At 40.4% G+C, this 18,784-nt stretch overlaps 1 protein-coding gene across 5 annotated transcripts in view; it reads left to right on the forward strand.

The window, feature by feature from the left end:
• Window positions 1–18,784, forward strand: part of lrp1ab (low density lipoprotein receptor-related protein 1Ab) — a 175,206-nt gene that overhangs the window by 96,804 nt on the left and 59,618 nt on the right. For all 5 annotated transcript variants that reach the window (XM_049462890.1, XM_049462893.1, XM_049462891.1 and 2 more), the window contains exons 20-28: window positions 43–210; window positions 5,689–5,871; window positions 6,440–6,637; window positions 7,569–7,814; window positions 9,804–10,001; window positions 15,881–16,085; window positions 16,316–16,480; window positions 16,935–17,179; window positions 18,579–18,710. In XM_049462890.1, coding sequence (XP_049318847.1) covers window positions 43–210; window positions 5,689–5,871; window positions 6,440–6,637; window positions 7,569–7,814; window positions 9,804–10,001; window positions 15,881–16,085; window positions 16,316–16,480; window positions 16,935–17,179; window positions 18,579–18,710 — 1,740 coding nt within the window. The remainder of the gene's footprint in view (window positions 1–42; window positions 211–5,688; window positions 5,872–6,439; window positions 6,638–7,568; window positions 7,815–9,803; window positions 10,002–15,880; window positions 16,086–16,315; window positions 16,481–16,934; window positions 17,180–18,578; window positions 18,711–18,784) is intronic.

Genomic DNA, 18,784 nt, shown 5'->3' on the forward strand with positions numbered 1-18,784 from the left:
TTACGTGGCTGTGTGTATGTGTGTGTGTGTGTGTGTGTGTAGATAATGACTGTGGAGATAACAGTGATGAGGCGGGCTGCAGTCACTCCTGCTCCAGCGTGCAGTTTAAATGCAACAGCGGCCGCTGCATCCCGGAGTACTGGACCTGCGACGGAGACAACGACTGCGGAGACAACAGCGACGAGAAGAGCGCCAACTGCACCAACCAGGGTGAGTCTCTGCTGCTGCTCAGCACATCTGGATCTGCTGCACTTTTCATTATGGAAATCTGATTGGTTCCAGCCTCCGTTTCCTCAGGGATACCATCAAAAAATGCTGAACTGTCAGCTCTGAAATACTGCTTCCTGTGTAGCGCGGCCTGAGGACACGCATTCCGCGCGTATTTTACTCCGTCTAGCAAATGTAGGAAGCAGGTTTGGGTCAGTGAGGCAACGTTGGCTTTATCCCGGTAAAATAGGTCGTAGGGAGGATGTTTTTAATGTGTATAATGATAATAATATCAGAGAATTATTATTCATTTTAGTGCCAAAAATAAACAGTAAGGAGCTCCTCTAAGCAGCTGCCTAGTACTCTGAAAATGTAAATTATTTAACCATAAGACATTAGCTTTTAAATACCATATTTTCACAGTTAAACTCCTTTCATTTTCCCCAAAAATCACCAGTGCGCCTTATGTATCATAAGAGTTATAAGGGTTAGTTTTCAGTGAAGTTTCTCCAGCACTAAGGCTAGGTGCAGCAGCATTAGCATTAGCCACTTACCAGAGCGCTAGCTCTTTCTAAATTCAGAGGCGAGTATGTCGGACTGAAGTTTGCATGAGAATAGCGGCTAATGCTAATGCTGCTGCACCCAGCCTTAGTGCTGGAGACACTTCAGTGAAACATTACCCTTAGACAAACATTAAATCACTAAAACGCAGCAATGCAGGATACTTTTGAGAAAATTGCGTAATATATACATATTTTTTTTGAGATATCAGATTGTTGTAATCATATTAAGTTCATTTTAGTTTTAAAATTTTAAAAAGTAAAGGAGAAATCAATGTTATATGTCTCTTTTATTTAAAAAGAAGGCTCAATACTGTGCTTTTTAGAACTTTCTTTCCAAAAAAATATTGTGTTTAATGGTACCAGTATGCTGAAATGACCATCTGTGCGAAACCTAATATATTCATTCTAAAAATATAATGGGGTGTCGCAGCCACGTCTTCTTCTGGCCACGTCACGTGTCTTTTCATACTTACGTCTCACGTACAGCCTCTAAAAGAGGATTCGTCTCAGTTTTACTGAACGCGAGCGGCTGGTGGAGCAGTGGAGACTTCAGAAGAGAAAACTCAGAGCGCAGTAGCTCCTCCATTCACTCATAGTAAAACCAAAGAAAACATAACCTGGAATCGGATTAATCCGCTCTGAAAGCAGACCGCATCACACACGCCCAGTTTAAAATGATTCTTCCGTATGCTCTGTGCAGTTACCCATTCTCACCAGAGAGGGAGCTAAATCCCCTAAATCTCAAAACTTACAAACATCAGCTTTAAAGTCTTTTCGTAATTTAAATGATCTGAGTTGAAGGAAAACTTCAGGACTTGTTTTTAGCTTATTCACGACTTTCCGATCATGTGACTCATGTGACTTACTCAGATATTTCAGGATTGTGAGCTGAACCGCACTGAAGACGTGCGGCTCGGTGTTCATGCGTATAAATCGTGATTTCCCAAGCACTCGGCCTGTGTGTGTGTGTGTGTGTGTGTGTGTGAAATCTGCTGCGCAGGCTTGTGGTGCAATGAGCAGACCACCGGAAAACCACCCTCCAAAAAAGTTCAAGTATGGCAAATTATTGCGAGAGAGAAAGAAAGAAAGTGAGTGGAGAGAGAGAAAGAGAGAGAGAGAGAGAGAGAGAGACTAAGGGTCCCAGCCTTCAGGACAGCTGTGAAATTTTCTGTCTAAGGGGATTACGCAAGAACAGATGTGCTGTATGTTTGACGTAGACACACACACACACACACACTCTTATGTTTGTGAACATGTTCTTCCCCACACTCCTTCTGGCTGTCCCCTCTGGCCTCAGTTTCACTCAGTTTTTCACTTTTTTAAATGTATTTCCAATTTTTATCCCATTTTCTACCCAATTTACAAGACCAGTTACCCAACCCACTATCACTATCACTAGTGATGCGCCAACAACAGGAGGGTGAAGACTAGCACATGCCGCCTCCGACACATGTGAAGTCAGACTCCGCATCACAGCGCTAACGCTCGGAGGAAAGGGCAGCGACTCTGTTCTGATACATCAGCTCACAGACACAGCCTTATGCTGATCCACATCACCCTAGGAGTGATGAGGGGGAAAGAACTCCATCTGATGGCAAGCTGCATGACCGGGATTCTAACCAGCAATCTCACAATCATAGTGGCAGCTCTTTAGTCCACTGGACTACTCTGAGCCCCCTCTCTGATATGTTGCTTCTTGGTTGGCCCCAAGACACTTTTGACACTCGCTATTAGAGAATTGGAATCATTTACAGTCTTTAAAGAATCATTAATAGCAATTACTTGATCACTTATAGTATTTAAGAAATAATTTAAATATATTACTTGAACCATTTAATGCCATTTCTTTGATCACTTATAGAACTGAATGAACCATTTATAGCCTTTACTGAACCATTTATAGCAATAACTAAATAGCTTATAGTATTGAATGAATCATTTGTGGTGAATAATTTACTGAATCATTTTTAGTCATTATTAAATGATGTATAGTCTTTACTGAACCCTTTATAGGAATTACTGAGTCGCTTATAGAAATTACTGCATCACTTAGTCTTTACTAAATTGTTTGTTGTCTTTACTAAGCCAATTTCAGTGTAGCAATTACTGAATCACTTATGGCATAATCTAATAGAAGTCATTAAATAATTTATAATTTTTTACAAACCATTTATAGCAGTTACTGAAGAGTATATACAGAATCAGTTATAGCAGAAACTGTATCAATTCTGAATTACTGAATCATTTTAGAAGTTATAGCATGATTTAGATTTTTGCTGAATGTGGAAAAATTATTTGTGTAAATGAATTAATATCAATTCTATATGTATATAATTAAATATAATTATAACATCATTTCATCAGTTCAGTTGAGTGATCTGTTCGGTATCAGACGTCAGACAGGCGTTGTGGATGGAGCTCTGCAGTACAGTACAGCCAGGGCCAGGCCTAATGAGCTTGTCGTCTGTACAGCGAGTGTTTGAAAGTGCGTCAGCGTGTACGAGTGTGTGTGTGTGTGTGTGTGTGTGAGAGCCTGTAGGCCTGGCTTAGCCTCGTGTCTGGAAATCATTAGTCTCACTTCAGCGGCTCCTCAGAGCCAGTTCTAACACTGCCAAACTCCTGCCACTGCCTGACTTCTGCTATGAGCTCAAACCTCTCCACCCGCAGCCTAATGATGCCAGCGCCGGACCAGCGCCCTGTCTCTCAGAACCAGCCGTGTCCAGAACCCGGGACTGATATCAGGATTTAATCCTGATTTTCTGTAGTTTGTACAGGTTGTAATGTATTAACTACTTTAAAGGATCCATATCAAATAAACTATTATTGGAAATTTCAACTTTAAACACAAAAATACTGTATTAACTGATCCATACAGTTCATATACTGACATGCAAGAGGTCATGGAATGGCTTGGGCTTGTGAACTCTCACCTTTTGTATAAATTATGAGTCCTGCTGGAAAATGAAATCTGCATCTCTAAAAAAAAAAAAGAAAAAGAAAAAAAATAGAAAAGTTGTCAAAAGTCACTGTTTTTCCAAAAAATCTTACAGCGCTTCATGCTTCTTCCCTCTACTGAAAACAACTTTCATTGAGATGTGGATTTCATTTTCCAGCAGGACTTGGAACACTGCCCACACTGCCAAAAGTACCATTTTTTTCTTTTTAATATAATTCTAAGTTTCTGAGACACTAATTTTTGGGATTTAATTGGCTGTAAACCATAATAATCAACAATAATAGAAATTTAATGTTTAGATTGTTTAATACATCTATATAATATAAGAGTGTCACATTTTCAACTGAATTACATATTCCTCAAACTATCAAACTATTAAACATTATCTTAGTAGACTGCCCTTCACTTTTAACCACTAGAAATAAATTTTATAGGGTTACAAATATAAAATAACCTGTTTGAAATGATTCCACCAGCTAAAATACTCAATTTCTGGAAGAAATGTTCATATAAAGACACTGATTTAAATCTGTGATGCTCAAGTCATGGATCTAAAAAATAGCCAATATGTTGCAGACAAGGCACAAAACCCAAACAAACAAACTAACAAACAAATCAACTGAATTACTAAAATAAAGTAAAAAATTAACTTTTCAATAGTCAATATTATTTTTTTTAAGACTATTTTGTGCTCACAAGCCCTGATTATTTCCATTACAGCTCCCAGTGGTGATTAGTAGAGGTTAGAGCACTGGTTTATTGATGACTGATCAGGTTGTGGGTTTGATACCCAGGCTTGCTTGTCTTTAAGCTACCTGTTGTTGAGGAATGTTTTTTTTGGAATTGGACAGAGTCTCTAATCGAATGTCGTTCCACTAAAGTAAGCCTTTTTTAATGAGGTCTAATATCGATTTATCGCTGGACTACGACGTCCCTAGATATCATCAGTCTCTCTCCTCTGTGCTCCTCACGGCTCGTTCTGCCCCTGCCAAAGCCTGGCTTTTGCCAAGAGCACCAGCTTCTGCTGTGGAGTGTGATGATGCCAGGCCGGGCACACTGTCCGTGAGAAAGTTTGTTTTGGACAGCCGGTCTGGTGAGGACCACAGCTTACGCTGGCTGTGGCTGCCAGGCTGTCCTCATTAAGCCTGATTAATAAGAGTGTGCAGTTTTAGAATTTGGTTTAAGTAAATATGATAGTATAGCAGCATCAATAACATTTGAATAACATTAAAACTGAAAGAAGAAGCATTTCTGAGTGGAGAAGAATATGGATAAAATATTGTGTTTATTGGTATCAGTGTGCTGAAACCACCATCCCTGCTAAATTTAATACTGTATATTCATTCTAAAAAAAAACTGGGGTGTTGGGTTGCTTTTCTCGGGAGTTCTTCTTCTGGCCACGTCACGCGTCTTTACGTACTTATTTACGTCACACAAACAGCCTCTAAAAGAGAATCCGGCTCAGTTTTATTAAACTCGAGCGACTGGTGGAGCATTGGGGACTTCAGAAGAGGAAACTCAGAACTCAGTAGCTCTTCCATTCACTCATAGTAAAACCAAAGAAACGAAGGAGTGAAGTTTCTGACTGAGAGCTCTCTCTCTCTTTCTCTCTCTCTTTCTCTCTCTCTTTCTCTCTCTCTTTCTCTCTCACTCTCTCTCTCTCACTCATATATATATATATATATAGTCAGAAAAATACAGAGTGGTACTTACATGGCATCAGTGTTGAAGGCTATAAGAACAAGTTACCATGCATTCTGCTACTGACATAGACTTCTATCATTACTTGACATTAACTCTCAATGAGTATTTAGAAGTCATGTTGGTTGAACAAATTATAATTGGCTATACTTTACTTAAAATCTTCAAGTTAATATAACAAATAAAACATTAAATTTTTTAGGTATCACTCCATTATGTGCAAGTGATGTACAGTGATCTCTCTCTGGTGTGTCCCTGCAGCTACTCGTCCCCCCGGAGGCTGCCACACTGATGAATTTCAGTGCCGGATGGATGGTCTGTGCATCCCGATGCGCTGGAGGTGTGATGGAGACACCGACTGCATGGACCTGAGTGATGAGAAGCACTGCGAGGGAGTCACACACATGTGCGACCCTGCCGTCAAATTCACCTGCAGAGACTCGGGTAGGTCAGCATGGTTCAGTAATGCTGGGTCTATAATACAGGATTACCAGCTAGTTAATGTGAGCTATCTTGTGTAAGTAACTATAGGTTTAAATCGGATCTCCGGTTGATTCTGCATTTTACAGAAACCTTAAATATACACTTAAATATACAGGAAAGCTCAGCCACGGGGGTCTCTTAACATCAGAATCTCAGCGTCGCTTGCTGTGCTAGCTATATATATAAAACTAAGGCTGTATCTCTGAAAACATTTTGTCCTTTGAGTTTTAGAGCTATAAAATTGACTGTGGGGGTTTGAAGGCATGTAGGCGTTCCCTGCTGCAGTGCTGTTAGCCAATCAGAGGCGATATGTTTGCATGTTTAAATATTCATGAGCAAGAGCCCAAAATCCTGTCTTTCCTCAGAGACCACTCATCCAGTGAACTAAAGCAGGGTTATACAGAAACACCGGTGCATTTTTTCACTGTTCAGTTTTGTAGTTTGTTCACTCTCATGTTGTCCTTATGATTTGTCAGTGGTCTTAATTCTCTCTCTCTCTTTCTCTCTCTCTCTCTCTCTCTCTCTGCAGCTCGGTGCATCAGTAAGGCCTGGGTGTGTGACGGGGACAGTGATTGTGAGGATAACTCTGATGAGGATAATTGTGAGGCGCTGATGTGTAAGCTCTCGCACCACGTGTGCGCCAGTAACAGCTCCATCTGCCTGCCGGCTGAAAAGCTCTGCGACGGCAAGGACGACTGTCCCGACGGCTCAGACGAGAAGCTCTGCGGTGAGAAAACACACACGTGTAGTGAATCATCCCTCACTCCTCTCTCAATCAGCACGACCTGTAGAGAACAGGACTCAGGCTTTCTTTCTTTTAGTTCAGCACGTCCTGCTTCCAGAGGTTTTCTAGTAGCTCTATAGAAACGACAACTTAATTCGACAGAGGATCTGTGATTTAACTTCTAATCAGTTTGGAGCAATGATAATTATACTATATATAATCTAGTGCATCTTAAAAAAATTAAATATCACTGAAAAGTTTATTTCTTTTATTGTTGTTTATTATGGCTTATGAAAACCCAAAAATCAGGGTCTCAAATAAAATTTTATATTAAAAGTCTAGTCAGTGCAGTTTTGTTTTCCCAGAAATTCTTACAGCACTTCATGCTTCCCTCTGCTACTGACAACTTGCAGATACAGAGATGCAGATTTCATTTTCCAGCAGGATTTGGCACACTGCTCACACTGCCAAAAGTACCACTTGGTCTTATTTAAAATCCTAATTTTCTGAGACACTGATTTTTGGGTTTTCATTGGTCAAACGCTTAAAATAGTTTGGAAAAACATCCAATTTTTTTAAGATACACTAGTATACTACTGGTAAAAAGTTTTAGAACACCCCCAGTTTGTACAAATTCAGGTCCAGTGAATAAGCTGAAATAATGAAAAAATCCAGTGAACTGATTGGGGACAAATGTTAGCAGTAAAGCTACTAGCTTTATAGAAAAGAAATGAGCTAAAAACACACAAAAAAAAAGTGTATATTGGGAAAAAAAGGTGGTATAGGAAGAGGTCTGGCTGATCCACATGGCAACAGCACCTTTAGCTCATTTTAAAATTGAACTAAGACTAAGTTTTAACAGTGATAGGAAAGACGAATTAGAGGTGTATATCTAATATAAGACAATGCAACCTTCTGATTCTCTCTCCTGCAGATCTGTGCTCAGTAGAGAACGGAGGCTGCAGCCATAACTGCTCCATCGCTCCGGGCGAGGGCATCCTGTGCTCCTGCCCGCCGGGCATGGAGCTGAAATCTGACAACCAGACCTGCCAGATCCAGAGCTTCTGCGCCAAACACCTCAAGTGCAGCCAGCGCTGCATCCAGGAGAAAGCCACCGTCAAGTGCGCCTGCTACGAGGGCTGGGCCCTGGAGCCCGACAACGAGAGCTGCAAGAGCACCGGTGAGAGAGGGAGGGATGGAGAGAGAGAAAAAAGGGATAGATATGGAAATGTATGCATGGAGAGAGATAAAGAGCAATGGAGAGAGAGAGATAGAAGGAGGGAGAGATAGAAATGGAGAAAGAGAGAAGAATGGAGATGGAGAGAGAGAGAGAGCGAGAGATGGAGAGAGGGAGACAGAGACACCAATGGGAAGACTGGGATAGAGAGAGATAGAAAGAGAGAATGGGAGAGGGAGGGAGGCAGGGAGAGAGAAAGAAAGATGGAGAGAGAGAAAGACAAAGGGATGGAGATGAATAGAGATTGAGATGGAGACCAATGGGGAGACTGAGATAGAGAGAGATAGAGAGAGATAGAAAGAGAGAAGGGTGAGAGGGAAGGAGAGAGAAAGAAATAGACATGGAGAGCTAGAGAGATAGAAAGATTTAAAAAGAGGCAGATAAAGAGATGAAGTGAGAGAGAAAGACAGAAGGATGGAGATGGAGAGAGATTGAGATGGAGAGACAGGGATAGAGAGAGATAGAAACAGAGAAGGGTGGAGAGATGGAGAAAGATTAAAAAATGTAGAGGGAGAGAGAAAGAGTTAGAAAGAAATAGAAAGATTAAAAAAAGAGTCAGATGGAGAGGGAGGGAGGGAGGGAGGGAGAGAGACAGATGGATATAGAGTGAGGGAGCTATGGGGAAAGAGGGGAAGAGAGAGAGAGTCAAGTGCAGTGTTTCCTGCAAAATCTTACAGCACTTCATGCTTCTTCCCTCTGCTGAAAACAACTTTTATAGAGTTGTGGATTTCATTTTCCAGCAGGATTTGGCACACTGCCCACACTGCCAAAAGTACCAATTGGTCTTTTATACTATTCTAATTTTCTGATGCAGTGATTTTTAGGTTTTCATTGGCTGTAAGCTTCATAATCATCAACAATAAAATATAAAAATAAACCCCTAAAATAGATCAGTCTGTGTGTAATACTTCTATATATAATATGAGTTTCACATGAAGTTTAGTTCAGACGGTAAAAATACTCTTAGACACTAAAAAGCATGACGCAGGATTCAGCTGCAGCTCGTGTCTAAAACTGGATCTCTTTATAAGGGCGTTTCCTTGCTTGTGAGACTCCCTGTATATTAGTGTGTTTTAATGAGAGGAAGAAAGGCTTGCTCTGCTGCATTAATCCCACTTTTATTAGCTCATTCTCAGAGTTTAATGGTTCTCAGACTGTGGATTTGCAGCAGATCGGGGCAGGTTTAGTAAAGTTTTGCATCAACAGGGAAAGTAAGTTGGGGTTAGAAAGTGACGGTCATGTTTTATTAATTGGCACAGGGCTTCTCTCTCTCTCTCTTTTACCCATAATAAGATCAAAGGGTTGGTTGCTAGTGTTTTTCTGCTCATTTGATATGCATTTATAGGGGTTTGATACTGAAAGAGTAAATGCTGGGGGCTCGGTGTGATGAAGCAGCTCCTGGATTTACTGAGGTTGATGCTGAAAACTGCCTGGGCTGTTTGTTGGCTGTGAAAATCTTAATTCTTAAGTCTTAATTCTGATGAATAAAAGAATAAAAAGAGAAATGTGTTGATTTTTGGTGGGGAAAAAATATTAGGTTATGCTGTATACTTTAATTTAGGTAAAAATGGAGTTTTCTCAGTTTAAATAATCATGTCCTTTCTTAAATAACTTCATTAATCAGATTTTAAATTATACCTTAATCCTAAAAAAATCCTACAAAAAAAAGTAAATTAAACTGGTTAGATGATTTTTATTTGTTAATTTTATGGCTGTCAAATATTTTTTTTATATATCTAATCAATTGCACATTTTGCTGTGATTAATCATGATTAACTGTATTTTTCCTTTTTAAGGTAATGATATTTAAAATGCATTTTTAGTTCAGTTTTAATTTTAGGTCTAAATAGGTACAGAGATTTAGATTTAAATGTCTGTACACTGTTCAAATGTCACTCACTGTTGGTTTGCTTTCTTCTCTTTTTAATCCAGATCCATTCAAACCCTTCATCATCTTCTCCAACCGGCACGAGATCCGCCGCATTGACCTGTATAAGGGAGAGTTCAGCGTTCTGGTGCCCAGCCTCAGGAACACCATCGCCCTGGACTTCCACCTCAACCAGAGCTCCCTCTACTGGACCGATGTGGTGGAGGACAAGATCTACCGTGGGAAACTTTCGGAAAATGGAGGTAAGAGATCAATTTTATACTTTTAAGTAGTTTTGAAACCAGTACTTTTATGTTTTAAAAAAGTAAAAAACATGGGATTTGGGGGATTTAGTGCCCTCTCTGGTGAGAATGGGTAATTGCACCGAGCATGCGGAAGAATCATTTTAAACTGGGCGGGTTTGATGCGGTCTTCTTTTAGAGCAGATTAATCCGATTCCAGGCTATGTTCGTTTAGAGAGAGACAGAGAGAGAGAGAGACAGAGAGAGAGAGAGAGAGAGAGACGGAGAAATAGAGAGACACACACAGAGACACACACAGAGACACACACAGAGACACACACAGAGAGACAGACAGTAAAACCAAAGAAATGAAGGAATGAAGTCACTCTGTGTGTCTCTCTATGAGTGAATGAGCTACTGAACTCTGAGTTTCCTCTTCTGAAGTCCCCGTTGCTCCACCAACTGCTCACATTCAGTAAAACTGAGCCGGATCCTCTTTTAGAGGCTGTACGTGTGACGTAAAATAAGTGCGTAAAGACACGTGATGTGGACAGAAGAAGAAGAACTCCCGCAAAAAGTGACCCGACACCCTATTATATTTAAACACAATATTTTATCCATATTCTTCTCCACTCAGAAACGCTTCAGCTTTCAGTTTAGAAACAAAATAATAATACGGACTGCTACTTTAACGTTAAAAATGTTTAATACATATCATATTTAAACAGGGCTAAAGCATTTGCGTTTGTAATGCACTTACGTAATAAGTCGTGGTTGATTAACGACTCAGAAATGCTAAGTATCTTCGTATTAGTCACACCTGGTTAAGTGCAGTTGTCTCCTGCACGTCTCTGTGAAAACCATAATTGCAGTATTGATTGTGAAACTGAATGGATGGCGTTATTGAACAGTCACGCTGGTTGCGGTTGACAGTCTGAAGTGGATAATAGCTCGTGGAGGAGGTGGAAGATTAGCTCATAGGAAGAATAGTGTTTAATAATGTAGCTGAAGGCTCTGGGCTGATCGGAATTGCTTTTGATTGCTTTTAATGGTTTTTTATTTATTTATTTTGGGAGGTTTTTTTAGTGGGTAGGTATCCTGCACTCTTCTCTCCAGCATTCCAGCCTGTTACCTGAATCATTAGTGGTTTTCTTTGGGCTGCAGAGCCTCAGCTGGCTTGTTCCTGTTGTGTACTGTGTGCATGCCTGTGTTTGTTTGTGTGGTGTGATGATAATCTTAATGTTGATGAAAGAATATTACAACATTTACAGGCCTTTGCTCAAACCACTAGCTTGCTCATTTGGGGGAAGAGTTGATTATTGCTGGTTTGTTTTCACACATTAGAACTTTTTTCTGAATCTCCATGTATAGTACCAGTGATAAGATTGGAAACACCATAAATTTATTGTTTTTACTATTAATAAACATTCTTTTCTGCATTTTCTGCATATAGATTTATGCTAAAGTAGAGCTGGGCGATATGGGAAAAAATCTTATCACGATATAGTTTTCCATATCAGTCGATATCGATATGTATCACGATATAAATCAAATCACTTTGTGTCACACTTAAAGGTTTGTTTTTATTAGTGAGAGAATAAGGGAGTGATGGAAGTTTTATCACAATATTTTTTTCTGTATCTCCATAATTATTAGGGCTGGCCCGAATAGCATTTTTTGAGCTCCGGATATTTGGCAGTAATTGGTAGCGAATATTCCAATATTAGTTTTTAAAAAAAAACAAATTAATCATGAACGCGAGCCAGAACCCGAGCTTGAACGTCAGCCTGACTCAGGCGCTGCATGAACTCGGGCTTTTTTCCAATTTTTTCCAATTTTCCATGACTGAAAAAAAAACTTGGGCTATAAGCTCAATATTAAATATTTCGTTTGTTTAGAAATTATTTTATATTCTTAAACCATGTTAAATTATATTAGATTAGTAGGGCTGGCCCGAATAGCGTTTTTTGAGCTCAGAATATTGGGCACTGATTGGCAGCCAATATTGGAATATTTGTTTTTAAAAAGACGGATTAAAAACTGATTAAAGTAAAACAAAAATTGCAACTCGGCCCCTTTAATTCACCACAAAGTTTTCCAAGACCCAGCCGGAAAAAAAAAGATTTCCCACCTTTTCCTCAGCTGGGTCGGGCTCAAAAAATGATTTGTGATAGGCTGTTTTTTGGTTTGTTTGTTTAAGCACTTAGGCTTTTGTACTGCTGCAGTGCAATATTTAGATTTTATATTCTGAAATTCGTTAGGTTTTATTTCTTTTAGCATTTTGAACTTTTTTTCCAATTTCAAATTTATTTTTTTCTGTTCGTTATGTTCTATCGGTCCTTGCGTTTTTTGTAGTTGAAGTTGAATTTAATATTGAAGTTCAATATTTCTAATTTATATTTTGAAATTCGTTAGATTATATTTATTATTGTATTTTGAGCTCACTTTAGTTGGTTATTTTCCAAATTCATATCTATTTTTCTGTTATTATTAAATGTTATTAGCTTATTAGCTTAGCTTGTCATTTAGCATACAGAACTTCTCACGGATTTTTAATGAATGTTGATTTATTAATTTAAAAGCTGTACCTTATTAAAAGTATTTTAAGCCAGACAGACACTGTGTGATTTTTTAATGAGTTTATCTGCACTTTTAAATGGTTTGTCCTGTAGGAAACGCACACGATTTGTATGCTGACACTGTTGTCTGACTGAGGAGCTGCTTTCCGTCAAATGCAGCCTGTAGGCAGGAAAAAATCCAGCCAGAACCGACCATATCATGAGCCAGTTTTAAAGCCAGTAATTTAGTAGAGCATTAAACTACAAATCTGAGATGTACCTGCTGTACTTCTTAATCTCTGCCCCCAAAACGGTCCATTAACTTGCTTGACAGACGCGTCAAATCCCCCGCGAGCACGCGCGGCGCACAGCGCACCGATTAATTCATGCGTTGAGCTTTAAACGCGCAGCTGAGCTGTAATTGGGGAAATATCACAAAAATCACAGTGTGATTTGTTACATTAAAAAAAAGACCATTTTCTTCCGCCTAATCTGAGAGGAAAGCGGTGTTCTCGACCGGCCCGAGTTCATGCAGCGCCTGAGTCAGGCTGGCGTTCAAGCTCGGGTTCGGGCTCGCGTTCAGGCAGATAATCTAAATGATAAATGATTTTGTGTTTTTGCACTTGGGCCATAAGCTCAATATTAAAAAGTTCGTTTGTTTAGAAATTATTTTATATCCTTAAACCATGTTAAATTATATTAGATTAGAGGAAAGTCATTTAGACATCATTCTTAAGGTGTTTTTGTCCTGTTACCGCTCCGCAAAAAAACCTCTTCCTTTAATCCGCGCCCCACATACACATTTTTGCAGCACCTGCCCCGAGGTCCTAATATAAATTGAATTAATTACATTTAGTGCTTAAAATTTACTTAAAATTTATTTAAAACGTGCTGAACAGTGCGGCCGTTTATTCCCAAAGTACAAACACTATGGTTGTTTGCGTGTGTCGGGCCATACTCCACTATTCTTTAGGGTTTTTTGTTGCATGCATGAGAATAACTATTACAATTTTCTTAACTATTTATTAATTTGCTCCAGCGTCTTCTGGATTGATTACACGTTGTGTTTTCGTTGTTTGCTGCGCCACTTAGACGGAAATGGAAATGAATGTTTATCGAATTCTATTGCACAGGCTTATCATCGTCATCGAGGGAAAAATTATCGCGAAACAAATCGATATCGTTATATCGCCCAGCACTATGCTAAAGTCACTTAAACAACATGGAATTTTGGTTGGTGTGGCGCAGTGGATAATAATATTATTTTAGGGCCATATCAACCACCCCAAGTGACTATGCTGCGCTAAACCAATAAGAGTCCTTGGGCAAGACTCCTAACACTACATTGGTCCCCAACTCTGTAATAGAAATAATCTTGTAGGTCGTTTTGGATAAGAGCGTAAATGTAAATGGAGTTATTATTTAGTAAAATCGGAAAAAGTATCCTCAGCTACAGTCGCAAATTCTATCTAAACCATTGTGATGAAACTGGCTCTCATCAGGACCGCCCCAGGAAAAAAAAAAAAAAAGAGTGAAATCTTGATGACTTCAGTATTAATTTACGATGTGGGAAAATTAAATAAAAACATTTCAATGAGATAAATTCAACTAGTAGTAGGAAGGAACAGCTCTTTCATTTCATTGTGCAGAACCTTCTCCAAACCATACCATTTCCTGTTATCATTCTGGGATGGATACTGGTCTCCACGCAGACCAGCACAAGACGATCGTTGCTGTCAGAACCCACACTCACTCCACAAAGCTGAGCTTTCATATCACAGTCATATCACAGTGAGGCTTTATTAGGATATACTAATGGAACGGCTTACAAAGTGAGCCAATCACGCAACCGCACACGCAGCACTGGGAGCGGATAGCTTCCACACCTGGCACTTTATGCATCTGATTGCACTAAAAGTGGACCTTAGACCACTGATTTCATTATGATCATTTCATTATGACCACATATCTGTGTTCTGTACTGCTCCCTGGCTCAACAGCAGCTTTCACACTTAAACAGAACCTACAGAACCTGCAGAGAAAGCGCACCTGGGTCTGCTAAAAGAATAAAAGAATAAAAATAATAAAACGCTAGTGTAAAAAAACAACCTGAGACTGTCCTTAAACCACTTTACCCACTCTGTTCCAGTCCCAGCCTCCCTCTCTGACTGATACAGATACTGTTTCCAACTCTGATTTCAAATACCTGCACTTTCCCCTCACAACTGAGAGGAACCACAGCCGGCCAGGCTGCCAGCAGAGTCACAAAGCAGCCAAACAAAAGAGCTTTTTGCCCGGATCTCTCTCTCTCTCTCTCTCTCTTTCTCTCTCTCTCTCCCTCTCAGTGCAGAGGCCAGGCTGTCTCCAGCCCCACAGCTCTGAGGCTCAGGCCTGTAATTACTGCAGTGTGTGTGGACGAGTGGACACAGTGCTGCACACTTAGAAAGCTCCTCTGTGTGAGACAAAGATAGTATAAGACAGGAGAAGGTGTTCTGGAGTTGTTTTTGTCAGCCTGCGTTTGTTAGCATCACGGTGGAAGACGAGACGGTTTGTTTTCTCCTGGAAGCGTCCAGATAAACCTGGAAAGCCTCAAAAGACTTGCTGTTGTCTCTGACGTTCGGGGATGTCTGTATTTTTACATTGCAACATTTAGTACATTATATATATATAGGGGAGCCACGAACCAAAATCAACCGGAGATCCGATTTAAACCTGTAGTTACTTACACAAGATAGCTAACGTTATTTAGCTCTGTGAACAGAAGCTGTAAACAGAGTAACCAGAGCTGTTAGCTCCTCCTTAGTTAACGAGACAGTGTCAGGTGGGCGGGGCCATCGTTTTTCTGAATATTTTCTTTTACTAGCTACTGCAGACAAGGAATGCTGAGGAAGAGTTTTATGTGCAACATTATATATAACTCAAAGACCTATAGTATTATACGAAGAACAAGAAAAAGTGGATTTTAGCAGAAGAAGACGTTTAAATAAATGTTTTCACGAGAGAAAACTGTGTAGATTAACATAAAAATCTTTTTTTATGAATTACAGTTTTGTTTATTTAACTTAGCTTTACTTTATTTACCTCCCCACCACCACCACCCAGCGGTGAGTCCTGCTGAATTTGAAGGAAAACATGGCGACACCTCTGTTCCTTACTATTGTCGCATAATGCATCTTATAATCCAGTGCGCCTTATATTTATAATAATAGTGCGCCTTATAATCCGGTGCAAGCCCTTATAGTGCTCATCTACCAGTAACAAAAACTGTACGGTAATGTTCTAATGTCTTTTGTTAAGCTAATTAGCTTGTTGCTAATGCAAAGCCTTTACCAATCTCTCCAGCTCTGACCAGTTTTGAAGTGGTTATCCAGTATGGTCTGGCTACTCCAGAGGGCTTGGCTGTGGACTGGATTGCTGAAAACATCTACTGGGTGGAGAGCAACCTGGACCAGATCGAGGTGGCCAAACTGGACGGCACCATGCGCACCACCCTGCTGGCTGGAGAGGTGGAGCATCCGAGAGCCATCGCCCTGGACCCTAGAGATGGGTAAGACACAACACCCCAAATGTTGGTACTAAATCTGATGCTTTTTCGACTATTCAAAATATCTATGAAATCTACGATATCTATAAAAGCTTATTGTAAGGACTTTGTGGAGTGTAACGCGTTTTTCTTCTGAAGAAATATTTAGATTTTCGCGAAAATAGCAGCCACAACACGAACAATAGTAGTATTAAGTGAAGACGTCTTTAATTTGTCTACAATTTATTTTCTAGTATCTTGTTCTGGACGGACTGGGACGCCAGCTCCCCCAGAATAGAAGCCGCCTCCATGAGTGGGGTCGGACGCCGTACCATTCACAGGGAAACGGGCAGCGGAGGCTGGCCCAACGGCCTCACCGTCGACTACCTCGAGCGCCGGATTCTGTGGATTGATGCCAGGTATACACACACACACACACACACATAAATGCCTTAAGTCATTAATAATCAGTTATAACAAATGCGTAAAAAGGGCAACAATAACCTGTTGTTTGCCAAATAGTGAACCCACAGCCTTCTATACCGTTGCCCTTTCTATGTATGTGTTATAACTAATTATTAATGGTTTTTAAGGCATTTACAACCTAATAAGTAACCATTAATAAACTAGTTGTTAACCATTTATAAACCCTTTATAAAGGTAGTCTTATTTTAAAGTGGTACCAAAAAACTGATACAAAAATATAATAACAGAATGAATCAGTCACATACTCACTGAGCATTTAAACATTTAAAAAGAAATGTACTGATAAAAGATGGACCAAAAAGTTGAACCAATAAGTCCAAAGTCTGGTTTAACCAAACCCAATAGTGAAAAAAAAGCCTCATTTGTTAAATAACTTGATATCTGCAGATCTGACGCCATCTACTCCGCTGCGTACGACGGTTCTGGCCTGATCGAAGTTCTGCGAGGACACGAGTACCTGTCTCACCCCTTCGCCGTCACCATGTACGGAGGGGAAGTTTACTGGACGGACTGGCGCACAAACACTCTGGCCAAGGCCAACAAGTGGACCGGCCACAACGTGACTGTGGTGCAGAGAACCAACACCCAGCCGTTTGACCTGCAGGTCTACCACCCGTCCAGACAGCCTCAAGGTCAGTACACACACTCCCCCTGCAGCTGACGTCCAGGTTTAAATTGTAATGCAGAATAAAATCTGAAGGGTAGAGTATCTCCAGGATCATGGTTGAGAAGCTCTGTATTGTGTACAGCACATTCAGTCTTTAACACACACACGCAGTCATGCTTCCATCCCCTCCCACGTGCACTCTCCCCCTCTCCCCTCCAGGCAAACATGACCTTTCCTTTGCTTTCTGACTCCAGCCTGTTCAGAACATGTCTGTGGTATTTTCCTCACTCAGATAGGATCTGGAGGAAAGTCATGAATGAGATCTGGAGAGACATAACATGGCTTTAACTGAGTCAGAGATACAGAGAGACATGATAAAAACCTGAGGATAGAGTGAAGATGTTCTGTCTAGTGCAGGGGTGTCCAAACTACGGCCCGCGGGCCATTTGTGGCCCGTTTCCTTTTTTGGAGCGGCCCGCGAGGTATTTTAGAAATAGAATGAAAGTTGGCCCGTTGTTAAGCAGGTTTTTATAATGTGAGATTCAAAGTTTGAACGCTAGGTGTCAGAAACGGGGCCAAAGAGTCTAAAAGCGGAGAGGGTGCGCATTTCTAGCGCAGAAAAACGGGGCAAAGAGTCTAAAAGCGGAGAGGGTGTGCATTTTTAGCGCAGAAAAACGGGGCAAAGAGTCTAAAAGCAGAGAGAGTGCGCATTTCTAGCGCAGAAAAACGGGGCAAAGAGTCTAAAAGCAGAGAGAGTGCGCATTTCTAGCGCAGAAAAACGGGGCAAAGAGTCTAAAAGCGGAGAGGGTGCGCATTTCTAGCGCAGAAAAACGGGGCAAAGAGTCTAAAAGCGGAGAGGGTGCGCATTTCTAGCGCAGAAAAACGGGCCAAAGAGTCTAAAAGCGGAGAGGGTTCTTTGTTTAATACATTTTTACATGGTAGATTAATATTAAATACATGAAGCAGTTTGGACTGTGTGTGTTTCCACTCTTCCTCCAGACTCTGATCCCTTGATTTCCTTTAAATGAAATGAAATGTAAAATTTACTGATGATCAGTGATTTAGAGAGACATGTCCATCATCTGCTGGTGTTGATCCACTGTGTCTTAGTCTAAAGTCAGTGCAGTTTTGTTTTCCCGCAAAATCTTACAGCACTTCATATCTTACAGCTTCCCTCTGCTGAAAGCAACTATTTATGGAGATTTCATTTTCCAGCAGGACTTGGCACACTGCCCACTCTGCCAAAAGTACCAATTGGTCTTATATAATATTCAAATTTTCTAAGACACTTAAAAAAGATCACTCTGTATGTAATACATCTATTACAGGCTCATCACTTTTTTTGTCTGCATTGAAATTCACTCACTCGTTTTGGTGTTTCTCTCTCTCTCTCTCTTTCTCTCTCTCTCTTTTTCTCTCCTCAGCTCCGAACCCGTGTGCTGCTAATGGAGGAAAGGGTCCGTGTTCTCATCTCTGCCTCATCAACTACAACCAGACCTTCTCCTGCGCCTGCCCTCACCTGATGAAGCTGCAGGCAGACAATCACACCTGCTACGGTACCTGATACACATCCTCTTCTTCCTCTCTTCTCTCGCTCTTTATCTCTTTCTCTCTCCTTAATTCTTCATTA

This window comes from Astyanax mexicanus, chromosome 13, assembly GCF_023375975.1.
Source record: "Astyanax mexicanus isolate ESR-SI-001 chromosome 13, AstMex3_surface, whole genome shotgun sequence".
In the NCBI taxonomy this organism is placed as follows: Eukaryota; Metazoa; Chordata; class Actinopteri; order Characiformes; family Acestrorhamphidae; genus Astyanax; species Astyanax mexicanus.